This window comes from Barbus barbus, assembly GCF_936440315.1.
Source record: "Barbus barbus genome assembly, chromosome: 25".
Lineage (NCBI taxonomy): Eukaryota > Metazoa > Chordata > Actinopteri > Cypriniformes > Cyprinidae > Barbus > Barbus barbus.
Genome location: NC_136753.1, coordinates 26,854,932 through 26,867,915, shown reverse-complemented (window position 1 = coordinate 26,867,915; position 12,984 = coordinate 26,854,932). Strand labels below are relative to the sequence as shown.

General features: G+C 38.5%; 1 protein-coding gene across 3 annotated transcripts in view; it reads left to right on the top strand.

Moving 5' to 3' along the window:
- The window catches only part of LOC306845210 (chromodomain-helicase-DNA-binding protein 6-like), a 39,298-nt gene that overhangs the window by 18,430 nt on the left and 7,884 nt on the right, over window positions 1–12,984 (top strand). For all 3 annotated transcript variants that reach the window (XM_079377871.1, XM_079377872.1, XM_079377870.1), the window contains exons 14-33: window positions 619–762; window positions 1,668–1,923; window positions 2,045–2,255; window positions 3,540–3,735; window positions 3,868–4,032; window positions 4,279–4,458; window positions 5,188–5,298; window positions 5,560–5,762; window positions 6,009–6,208; window positions 6,884–7,043; window positions 7,308–7,397; window positions 7,511–7,614; window positions 7,854–7,983; window positions 8,064–8,139; window positions 8,243–8,291; window positions 8,735–8,990; window positions 9,451–9,659; window positions 9,748–11,604; window positions 12,340–12,473; window positions 12,661–12,795. In XM_079377871.1, coding sequence (XP_079233997.1) covers window positions 619–762; window positions 1,668–1,923; window positions 2,045–2,255; window positions 3,540–3,735; window positions 3,868–4,032; window positions 4,279–4,458; window positions 5,188–5,298; window positions 5,560–5,762; window positions 6,009–6,208; window positions 6,884–7,043; window positions 7,308–7,397; window positions 7,511–7,614; window positions 7,854–7,983; window positions 8,064–8,139; window positions 8,243–8,291; window positions 8,735–8,990; window positions 9,451–9,659; window positions 9,748–11,604; window positions 12,340–12,473; window positions 12,661–12,795 — 4,866 coding nt within the window. The remainder of the gene's footprint in view (window positions 1–618; window positions 763–1,667; window positions 1,924–2,044; window positions 2,256–3,539; window positions 3,736–3,867; window positions 4,033–4,278; window positions 4,459–5,187; window positions 5,299–5,559; window positions 5,763–6,008; window positions 6,209–6,883; window positions 7,044–7,307; window positions 7,398–7,510; window positions 7,615–7,853; window positions 7,984–8,063; window positions 8,140–8,242; window positions 8,292–8,734; window positions 8,991–9,450; window positions 9,660–9,747; window positions 11,605–12,339; window positions 12,474–12,660; window positions 12,796–12,984) is intronic.

The following is a 12,984-nucleotide window of genomic DNA, read 5'->3' as shown; positions in this document are numbered from 1 at the left end:
CAGTAGTGAATGATATCCAGAAAGTGTATAAATTGTGTGTTTTCACTATATTTAAGTTTGTAAATAAACCCACAAAGATAATATGTGTGGTATTTAAATTAAATTTGTCCAATATTGAAATGGAATACATCAGCTTTGAGTGAATAACATTGGTGAATGAATGATGACATCAAATTGGTGATTTAAAAATTGGGTGGAGGATTCGTATTGTTGAAGAACACACTGAAGAAGGCCTTTGAACGTTTGTGTCCTTGTCCTATTGGTGATATATATATATAATAAAACGAAAAGAGAAGACTATATCATGTGAGTGCGGATCATGGTTTTATATATCAAGTTTATAAGTAAATGCCACAAGTTTTGATATTTTGTATCTAATGCATTTATTTTAAAGCAAGACTTCAGTGTCCAAATGCTTTTTTGGTTCACAATATAGAAATATATCCTCTTGTTGGAGCCCAAATGGGTAAGACTATGTTCGAAGCCCAGCTCAATGTTTCCCACTGTTGTATCTCCATCTCCATCCAGAGAGAGTTGGTATAGATATCTTAAAATGTACATAACTTTTAGTGAATCAGTAGGCTGAACTTAATGTTTCTGTGTGTCTTCTCTCTCAAGGAACATAAAGTCCTTCTCACAGGAACTCCTTTGCAGAACTCGGTTGAGGAACTCTTCAGCCTGCTTAACTTTCTCGAACCCTCACAGTTCCCTTCAGAGACTACTTTCCTGGAGGAGTTTGGAGACCTGAAGACAGAAGAGCAGGTGAGAGCTAACCCTCAAATGCTTGATCGAAAGCTTGTTATGCACTGGATGAACATCTACAGACCTTTACTTCCAATTACCCGAGCCACCTAGAGGATAGTAACATCCTTGCTGAAGTCCTAAGCGGCCAAGGCTGATAAACTCAAAATAGCCAAACAAACTGCTGCAGTGTTGGAGTATTTTTGTAGGCTTGCCCGAAAGATGGCATCACCTGGTTCCCTTTGACAAAAACCCGGTAGGACTTTTACATTGGATTTTGGATTTTTGCAGAAAATAAGCTCAGTGACCAAAAACGTTTATGATTATTGCATGTTTTGTTCATCTATTCTATACAATCTGAATACAATGAATTTTGAAACCAATACAATCAATGTAAAAAGCTAATATTTGACTATCAACAAGGTACACCACAGTTACATAACTTCAACGTCACCATCATTATGCTTTCAACAAATCTTTATTTAAAATCTACAGTACAAGTTGGAAAGTTTGAGTTAAAATAATTTGCAAGAGTGCAGTTTTTACACAATGATGCTGTGAAAGCGACTAGTGAGTAGATGTGTTTACCTTTTCAATGTCTCTGACAACCTGTGTAGTCCCATTTATCCATCCACTTGTTAGTTAGTAGTACCACATCAAGACATGTTAAAACATTAAAAAAGTTACTGATGTTAATCATGCTGTAGTATAAAACTTGAAAGCATCTTGAGCTTGTGTTCATCACAGACTTTATTTTAAGCATTTATCCTAAATCCCTTTCAAAAAACTCTTACTTTGGGAACATGGAAGTGTAAAATGCTCATTTATTTCCATGTTGTAAGACTTTATATTAGGCAATATGGCCTGATTATTGTTGAATGACTATGTGCCCAGCTTTAACCTCAGAAACATCAACATACCCACAGGTAAAGAAACTGCAAGCCATTCTGAAGCCCATGATGTTAAGGAGACTGAAGGATGATGTGGAGAAGAATTTGGCCCCTAAACAGGAGACAATCATTGAGGTGGAGCTCACTAATATTCAGAAGAAATACTACCGTGCCATTCTGGAGAAAAACTTTACCTTCCTTGCCAAGGGAGCAAATCAGCACAACATGCCCAACCTCATCAACACAATGATGGAGCTTCGCAAGTGCTGCAATCACCCATACCTCATTACAGGTGACATCTGGTGTTCAGATCAAGTGTGAATATGAAATATCTTGTTTGCAGTTCTCTACATCTCAGTAGCCACACCTCTAATTTGTATTGCTGACGTAGTCTCCCATCTTCCTTCTGTCAGGTGCTGAAGAAAAGATTCTTGAGAGCTTCAGGAAAACCTACAGTTCTGAGGCTGCAGATTTTCAGCTACAGGCAATGATCCAGGCTGCTGGTAAACTAGTGCTTATTGACAAGTTGCTGCCCAAACTGCTGGCCGGAGGACATAAAGTGCTGGTGTTTTCCCAGATGGTCCGGTGCCTGGATATACTGGAGGACTACCTCATTCAGAGGAGGTGAGAGAGCTGCTTATTATACAGTGTCATTAGTCATACTTCTATATAAAAAAATTTTTTTCAGATATTTAGACTGTAAGTGAATGAGGACATAGACTCCATGTCAACATGAAATCAAAACCTGGTTTACTTCACTTGTTGCTTTTCTTCAGGGATCCCATAATTAAAAAAAAAATCAAATTGAGAATTTAATTTTTTTTTTTTTTTTTTTTAACTCAGAATTTTTTTTTTTTATGAGAAAAAAAAAGTTATTCTCAAGTCCAAAATACTAGCTGGAAATTCATTGGTCAAAATTTATGGGAACCCTGCATTACAACTAGTGGTTAACCGATATGTGACCCTGAACCACAAAACCAGTCGCTGGGGTATATTTGTAGCAATAGCCAAAAATACATTGTTTGGATCAAAATTATCGATTTTTTCTTGCAGACAGGAGGAGAGTTCAGCTTAACTGGAGATACACGATCAACGAACTTTAAACTCGTGATTTCAAATTATGCTGCGCTTTATGCATTTGCCCAGTCATATTCGTGTGATTTTCAATGTGTGCTGTATGTAATAGGAGTGTTACCTTGGCTTTATTTGAAAAATATCATTCCCAAAGCAAAAAATCCTGAAAAAATATAACCATTGACACAAAAATATGAACTTTTATTAACTTTTTTTAACATTGAAAAAAAAAAAAGAAATGTTTCTTGAGCAGCAAATCAGCATATTAGAGCGATTTCTGAAGGATCTGTGTGACACTGACAACTGGAATAAATTTTAAAATATATTAAACTATAATATATTAAACTACTTGCAATAACATTTCTGCATGTATGTATATATATATATATATATACATACATACTGAATCCATATATATATATGGATAGTTGACAAATACAAATAGTAAAAATAGCAAAAATTTAGAGAAAAAAAATTAACATACAAATTACATGAGAAAAATGTATCTTCATTCTTAGAGTTACAAATAGCATGAGAGAGGTTTATCCTCAATGTTAGATATTGTTTTTGCTGTCACACCATAGGAATTTTTTTTCTGTATTGTTGATCAGATAAATGCATCTTTGGTGAGCATGATTCTTTTTTCAAAATCATTAAAAAAATCTTCTCAATCCCAAACTTTTCATAAAAATATTTCGAAATGTATGGCTGAAACAGTAAACCACAAATGAGAACTATGGCGGAGAAAGAGTGGAGTTGGTAATTTCCATGCATAAAGAAGGAAGATGCCAAAAGGAAATGTCTTCTTATCTGAAATTTGTATAATACATGTAGGTATACGTATGAACGTATTGATGGGAGAGTTCGAGGGAATCTCCGACAGGCTGCCATCGATCGCTTCAGTAAAGTGGACTCTGACCGCTTCGTGTTCCTCCTCTGTACACGAGCAGGAGGTCTGGGCATCAACCTCACCGCCGCCGACACCTGTATCATATTTGACTCAGACTGGAACCCGCAGAACGACTTGCAGGTGAACACGTAGCATCTTTTATGTACAGTATAATTGACACTCTCTCCCTTCAGAAATTTCCATACCAAGTATCAAAAAAAAAAAAAAAACACGAATATGACATTTGTTATGAACATGCTTTGAATGCCACAGGCTCAAGCGCGCTGCCATCGGATCGGTCAGAGCAAAGCGGTAAAAGTGTATCGCCTTATCACACGAAACTCATATGAGAGGGAGATGTTTGACAAGGCCAGTTTGAAACTGGGACTGGACAAAGCTGTTCTGCAGGACATCAACCGCAAAGGCAGTCTCAATGGGGTGAGGGATAAACAACTTTTAACTTTTTCTTCCAATTGAGAAAACGTATCCACCAAAGGTGGCATCCTTCACTATCCTTATGGCATACTATTTGTTGGCCCAAAAATACAAACTCTTTCATTGTTTACTCAACTACATAAGATTATACGATTTTTTGAAGGATAAATATATGTGTGCTGGTTTATGCTAGGACTTGTTACATTGAGTAGGACAGTGTTGTGTAATTACTGTGCCGTCCGCTTTCAGGTTCAGCAGCTGTCTAAGATGGAGGTGGAAGATCTTCTCAGGAAGGGAGCGTATGGGGCGCTTATGGACGAGGAAGATGAGGGCTCTAAATTTTGTGAGGAGGATATTGATCAGATCCTGCAGAGACGCACACAGACCATCACAATCCAGTCTGAGGGGAAGGGATCAACTTTTGCCAAGGTACACACATCGATATACACTACCATTAATGTTTGGGGTCTATAAGATTTTTTAATGTTTTTGAAAATAGTCTCTGATGCTTACCAAGGTATTTGATCAAAAATACAGTAAAAACTGTAAGATTGTGAAATATTTCTACAATTTAAAAGTACAGTATTCTATTTGAATTTATTTGAAAATGTAATTTATTCCTGGAATGCAAAGCTGAATTTTCAGCACCATTAATCCAGTCTTCAGTGTCACATGATCCTTCAGAAATTATTCAAATATGCAGATTTGTTGCTTGAGAATGTTAAAAACAATTTTGCCGATTATTTAATGCATAAAAGGTTTGAAACAGAAAACGTAAAAATCTTTAATTATCACCTGTGATAAGTGTAATGCGTGCTTGTTGAATAAATGTATGAATTTCTTTTCTTTTAAAAACAAATGACTGACACCAACCCTTTGCAGTAGCTTGAGATTGGTAAACATGTTTTCTGAGACCTGGTATAGCTCAAATCTGATGGGATCTGAATCTGCCAGTGTTGTTTTTCTTTTTTCTTGGTATCTCTGTTCATGTTGTTGTATTCAGCACTGTAGATCATAAATATGGCGGATGAGTGGAAAAGTCATGTGACTGAATAAGATGAATAAGCATTGCTTGTATCAGTAAAACTCAGGTTTTAACATGTGATCTGTATTTTGATGAAATGCTCATAATCCTTTATTTTTTTTTACCAATTCCAGGCTAGCTTTGTGTCTTCAGGGAACCGTACTGATATTTCTTTGGATGATCCAAACTTCTGGCAGAAGTGGGCCAAAATTGCTGAACTGGAAATTGACTCTAAGGCAGAAAAGGTAAAAATCGTGATGGTTTAAAAGCCAAAGCTTTGCATATATGAGCTCACCATGACTGAGATGGTGTAATGCAAGAGAATCAATTCATAGACTGGAGTGACAATAGGGGTCATTTGAATATCAGCAGAGTCAAAACAGATGGGTTGCTTTAATGTGTGATTTTTAATGGGCACCTTCTAGACGGTTTGCATATTGGTAACATTTGAGGAGTAAAATATTGAGACTGCAACACTTTCTGACTCATGTCTTTGTCTGTGCCAGGAGAGTCTGGTGATCGACACCCCTCGCGTACGGAAGCAGACGCGTCACTATAATTCGTTTGAGGACGATGAACTCATGGAGTTCTCTGAACTGGATAGTGACTCAGAGGAACGACCCTGTCGCACAAGACGTCTCAGCGATCGCAACAGACGCTACCTCCGAGCGGAGTGCTTCAGAGTGGAGAAAAACCTTCTCATTTTCGGGTCAGTGCTTAATTTGCTTTCAGCTGCCCACTCATTCCTTCTGGGTCACCTTCTGTTGCCCTACAACAGGCTGTTAATGAAGTGACTGTTTCCAAACAAGGGTACAAAAACTAAAGGAAATAATCTAAGACCATTTTCTGCCCTTATATTTGCAAGTCAAGCAGATGGTATAAATATTGGAGCCATAAAATAGACCATATGCAGGTTATGCATCTTAGACCAATGAAATGTTTTGTGTGTGTACAGGTGGGGTCGCTGGAAGGATATTCTCAATCATGGACGTTTTAAATGGCACCTGACGGAGGGAGACATGGAGGTGCTGTGCAGGGCTCTTCTGGTCTACTGTGTTCGTCATTACAAGGGAGACGATAAAATTAAGAGCTTCATCTGGGATTTGATCACACCCACTAAAGACGGACACAATCAAGCACTACAAAACCACTCAGGTTATTAATGATTTTGTTCACACCCTCAGTTATTTTTTTTATCAGTTCATTCATTCTTTTTGAGATGACTTTATTCTGGAACTTTTGCCATTTAAATAAAACAATAAATAACTCCATTAATCATTAACACTAATATTGCACCATGCTTGTGGAGGTCTCCAAAGAGTTTTAAAGTATTTTTGTTACATTTTCAAATTTTTAAAATGGAAACATTTAATTAAATGTAATGAATTAATTGATTACTAAATAATCAGTTTATTTTGAATATTCAATTTAAATTTGAGAGTTTAATTTGTTTGCCACCAATTCAAATAATAATTATATTGATGATCAGTTTAATTTAGTTTCACTTTATCAATTTTAGTGAAAAATATTTTGTTTAATTCATGTTATTTAAATGCTTATAAATAAGTAAATAGATACTTTTTTCTTTGTTTTTAAAAAGTTACAACAGAATGCTTTCACTACTTGAATAAACAAAAATATTTGTGCTGAAATTGATTGAGAGTATATTTAAACAATAAAATGATTAATTACCATTATTTGAATGTTGTTTATTCATAAGCATCCCTAGTTATGTGTCCATTTAAACAGAATTCAATGACTGCTCTTTATATAATTGTAGAAAAATTAATTTAAAAACATCGTGAAAAACTTGTGTGTTCACCCGTCCAGGTCTGTCTGCTCCTGTCCCACGGGGTCGTAAAGGCAAGAAGCTGAAGAACCAGTTGAGTCCCCCTGAGCTGAAGAATGCAGACTGGTTGGTCCACTGTAACCCAGAGGTTGTGCTTCAGGATGATAGCTACAAGAAACACCTCAAACAACACTGCAACAAGTAAGACTTGTGGATTTGCGCAACATGAGTATGCATTTGCAGAGTGTAGCAAAAGTACATTTTGCACTCTGATTATACTACATAAATAGTAAGTACTTTAATCAGGGTGCAAAATTAAAATGTTCATACATCCTACCTGTCATACAGCAATATTTGTTATTTCATTACAATATTATGAGAAAAGACATATTGTAATTGATACATGTGCTCATCATAATTGCAGGGTTTTAAATGTGTGATCATTTTGTATCGTGTCATAAACAGGGTGCTACTGAGGGTGCGGATGCTGTACTATCTGAAGGTCGAAGTGCTGGGGGAGGCTGCTAATCAGACTCTTGAAGGAATCCCAGCCAGGTACTACATGGCCCACAAATGATCTTAACCTCATGTATACTCCATGAATTCTGTATCAAACTGTTGTTATTGTAGAGTGGCTTAATATGTAAGGATTTCTCTGTTTTCGACAGTAAACTGGAGGTAACCCTCCCTGATATCGACTATATTGAGATACCTACTATATGGTGGGATGCTGAAGCCGATAAATCACTGCTTATAGGAGTTCACAAACATGGTGAGACATAATCAACGAAGAATGGGTGCAACCATCGCACTCAGTTTTATGATGCAATTCTTGTGATTATGCAATGGAAATCCATGCAGAGACAAATATATTAAAGTCATTTTTTACTTTTTAACAGAGATGTGATGCATTTGAATGCATTTAGCGAATCTTTATATGCTTCATATGGTTCATATTTACTTCCTCTTGCTTTCATCATGCGCATTAACTTCTCTTTTTGTCCCATGCAGGGTATGAGCGATATAACGCCATGCGTGCAGACCCTGCTCTGTGTTTCCTGGAGCGAGTGGGTATGCCTGATGTCACTGCATTGACGGTAGAACAAAGTGGAGCAGAAACGGCTTCAGATGCACCTGATAGGTAATAAGCTTTGTGCAGCGGAGAGACCACAGTTTCACCGCTTAGCTCTTACACCCATAAACACGTTTCTTCTTTTGCAGTATCAGCAAGAGTGATGAAATCAAAGAGGAGAACGATATTAAGTCTGAGGAATTAGAAGAGAAAGTAGAGATCAAGGTAATAATAGGAAGTCAAAGAAGTATGAAGTTAGATGAATTTTGCTAAGCGTTTTAACCAAATGCTCAGACTGTTCATTTAAGTAACATTTTCTTTTACAAAGGAGGAACCCATGTCAGAGGAAACAGGGAAAAATTACAATACAGTGACAGGTATTGAAACCTTCCTTATCTGTTTACTTATTTAGCAGTACTTAAGAGATGGTCACAATAGATTTTAACCATGTGAAGTTGTTTGAGGGGATTATGTCATGCTTTCCTGTGACATTAAAAGTCTACTTGTATGTGTGTGTGTGTGTGTGTGTGTGTGTGTGTGTATATATATATGTTTATATAGTGCTGGATACATTGAGAAAATGTACTATATTTTTTATGCTATAAATATGCTTTATAAAAGTTTTTAATACAAATTCACATGTATGCAGGTGAAAAAAAGTGTTATTTAAAAGTTATTAAAATAATTAAATATTTAAAAGTTGTCCTATTGGTCTCTATTGAATTGGCATCTGTATAAATGTGACACAAACTCTAAGGTGTCCACCACTTAATATGGACTTTATTTTAAGGTTGAGTCTAAAGTGTAATTTCTTTTGAAGGGGGATTTATAGGATCTCTCACAGGAGACCTTGTTGCAGAAGTGATGGAGCAGGGACGGATACAGTGGCCAGCAGGCTCGGCTCTTACAGCACGTCTGCGACGGCTCATTACTGCCTATCAGCGTTATACACGACGTGAACCGCTTCGTCATGATTTCCTCTTACACGAGGGAATTGCACCTGTGGCCTGGCAAATAGGAGAGTTTAGGCACTGCACTACTGAACCTGACCCACTCTTTTTGGAGTGGCAACGAAGGCAAGTTATGCAATGTTTTATTGTCTACAGTTATTTTCTCAAGATGAAATCAAAGATTTCAATTTGCTTTTTTTTTTATATGCAAATGGAAACAAGCTCATTTGGGTCAAATTGTAGTATTCTTGCTGCCTTCAGGTCATGTTGAAGTAATCATAAACACTAAGCATTAAGTGGATGAGGAACATCAACAAGATGAACTCTAAATTAGAACAGCATGATTAAAAAAAGACAAAAGCAACAGCTAAAACCTAAATAGAATTATTGGCTAGCATAAAGTCCTTGAAGACCGAAAAAAAACATTGAAACTTTGCAGGTCATGATGAACATTGGAAGAATAGTATTTTGATTCTGCTTTGGCTTAGAGATTAATAATGTGTGCTTAAAATCAGTTAATTCAGTTTTTGAGGGAAATTGCTTTTAAAAAAAAAAAAAAAAAAAAAACATATCTCCTTTGACACAGGTGGACACGTCGAGAACAGGCTGACTTCTATCGCACAGTGTCCTCATTTGGAGTAGTGTATGACCCAGAGAAGAAGAATTTTGACTGGAACCAGTTCCGTGCCCTTGCTCGATTGGAGAGGAAGACAGATGAAAGCTTAGAGAGATATTTCCACAGCTTTGTTTCAATGTGTCGAACTGCGTGTAGACTGCCACCCAGAAAAGATGAAGGTAAAAAAGATAGTTGATAGTTTGGTGGCAAGATTAATAGAAGCTAAATCATAGTCATAATGCATACACAACTTCTTGTCTCATGTAGGTAACGTGGATCCTTCACTGTTTGTGGAACCTGTTACAGAAGAGCGAGCTGCCCGAACATTATACCGTATCGAGCTTTTGAGAAAGGTCCGTGAGCAAGTATTGCGCCACCCACTCCTGGGGGCAGGACTGCAGCTTTGTCGCCCTAGCTTGTATTTGCCCGTCTGGTGGGAGTGTGGCAAACATGACCGTGATCTTCTCATTGGGGTCGCTAAGCATGGCTTGAGTCGAACTGATTTCTACATCCTCAATGACCCCCAATTATCCTTCCTGGAGGCCCACCGGAACTATGTTCATAAAGAAAACCACAGATATCCGGCCCCAGGCTTGCCCCACTACCATTGCTGCTTGTATGATGCCAACCTTGGGCATTGTCAGTCCCCACAACCTCCAGAGTATCATCCCACATCTTCACACCACACGCCAACACAACTCGTCCATACTCATGGGCATCACCAGCCCACAGAAGTGGTGGCATCCGAGTCTGGAAGTTCCCTAGGGATAGGTACAGGAAATAGGGAAGGATTTTTGGATTGTCCTCCATTGGATGACTCTCTGGAGTTGGGGTCTTTACAACATGAAGGCTTGACATCAGACACACTACATGGCAAATCTGGTAAAGAGACCTTCAATGGATTCCCGTTCAATTCTGCAACCGGGGGGCAGAATATGCTAAATTCTTATGGTGTGCAAGGGGAGTTAAATGGGTCTCAAGGAGACATGGCGGACTCCATAGCTGGGAAACTTCGCAGCGATGTTCTGGTGGGAGAGCAAGGGTCTTCAGAGGAAACTGGCTTAATGGCTCCTTCTGTGGAACTAGATGAATTTCAAACTCCATGGGAAAGCTCAGACCCTGCTGAAACCTCTGACATGTTCAACGAGACTGATCCCATCTTGGGAACACAAACTTTAGAACCCAGCTTTCTTGATGCTCCTCAACCAGAAGATGGACGGGAGGGTGATGAAACGCTCACCGATTGTTTGAGCATGCCTAGTTCGGACTCTCAAAGCAACCCCGTTGAACCTCTGGCACCAAGCTTCATGTTGTTCAAAGACCTTAATGTTGGAGATACTTCTGTGGATCAGACAGATCTGTCAGCCAGTCTTCCAGAATATGTTCCACCACCACCTCTTGGACTCCCGGATGTGAGTCTTGACCAGACAGATCCCATTAGTGAGGAGCAAGAGGACAAGCTTAGTGATTCCAACATCACACATGGTGTTCCCAGTCCAGAAGAAGAAGCTGAAAGCATAGGGTTTAATTTTGAGAAAGAAGACCTTTCTCCAGACAGTCCGAAGACAAAGGATACTCAAAATGAGATCGACAAGATGCCTTCAATAGAGTCTCCAAGGGAAAATTGTCTTGAGGAATCCCAGAAAGGGGACTGCCAGGTGCCAATTGACTATTCCAATGGAGATTTGAAAGATCCTTGTGAAGTGGCTTTGGAAGAACCTTATGAAAAGCCTCTAACAGAGCCAGAAAAAGTGCCTTTAGAGGAGTCTTATGATTTAACTTGTGACGAGACACTGCAGGAACCTTGTGAAGGGTTTCAGCAAGACACAGCAGAACAGCAGTTGGTGGAAGAAACCTGCAAAGAACCGCCAGAGCCAATAGAAGAGTGCAGTCTAACTAACACTACTCTTTCAACAGATTACCCTATGCCTTCTTCACTCCCATCGTCTCCAACTACCTTACCTGACACCTCTGTATCCCCGGTCCTTGACGCAGTCCCAAAACAAGAGTTTCTCGTGGATCCAGTGGTGTCAGATGTGAAACCTGAGCCAGATAGCACTACGCAGACCCCTCACCTTGAGCAGACTGAGGTTTTGGAAGTAAAGGACAAGATAAAAGATGAAGGTGAAAAGGCACCAAGTACTGTGGCTGTAAACTTTAGCTTTCTGCCTTTTATGTTTTGTTTCTGATTCTGTTAGTCGTATGTAGTAGTTCCAGGTCTATTGAGTTTCTTAAAATTTCATTTCGTTTTTTAAAAAACTAGTAATGGCAGTTTTGGCTGTTTACCCTGTTGGAGAAAAGCATCTCAGCAGACTTAGCTGGTGTAAGCTAGTCTAGCTGGTGTCCTAGCCTGGCCAAGTTGGTGTTTAGCTTGTTAGACAGCTGTTCTCCACGCCTGAACACTGAATAAGTGTCCAAAAGCTAGCAAACTGGATCAACTTGAACAGGTTAGGAGACCAGCAAACTATCTGGCTTTTTTAGGCTCACTTTATCGGTACCAGAAGTATGTACATATCCGTTTTCGGGCTGAAAACATTTCAGAAGAAAGACAATGATAAAAGTGGAATAACTGACCCCTGACTGTTAAATTATTGATAATTATTGATGTTGTGACTGCATTAGCTCCTTTACTGTGCATTAAATAATTCAACAGTTTGTCATCAGTTTTTTCTAATTGTTGACAAACACTAGTCAAATTTGCTTGATGGAATCACTTAATAGTTTCTGTACTGCCCAACTTATTCAGACACATTGCATGCTGATAAATGATTGTTTCTCACTATGTTAAAAACCCAATTTAATCCTAATTTGTCCAAAACATTTAAAAAAACTGTTGAATAATACTTGTTTGTTTTTTAGCATTATTGGGAGATGTTGATGGACCACGCTTTGCATTGCCCATATGTGAGATGGCAGACCATGAAATAAGGGAACCTACCATTGCTCAGCTTCTACAAGAGAAAGCACTCTTCTCCTTCTCAGAGTGGCCTAAGGTATTGACCTGTTGGTGGCCATTCTTCATCAATTGGTTATACTGAAAAGATATTGAATATTTTGCATATTCTGCTGAAAATGTGAAAGTCTTCTCTGAAAATTAAATACGTAAGGGTGGTGTCTGCCCATAGCATACCACTAGACATCTATCAGTCAGTCCCTGTTTTGTCTTTTTCCTCCCTACAGGACAGAGTGATCATCAACCGTATTGACAGTATCTGCCACACTATCTTAAAGGGGAAGTGGCCTTCCTCCAGTCAACAATATGAGTCTCCCACCTCATTGGCTAACACCTGCATGCCCAGCAGTGCCCACCAGAGGGTAGGATTTCTGCCTACCAGAATGCCTATATTGCAGAGCCTTAACTTTAACCTCTCACACACAGTATCCCACTTACCAAAGGTAGGTGTGAGATCACATCATCAGACAGGATGGTAGTGTCTGCAAATCCTTAAAAAATAGTGAAGTGTCTAAATTGTGGTTTGTTTAAAAAAAAACGATAGAAATTTA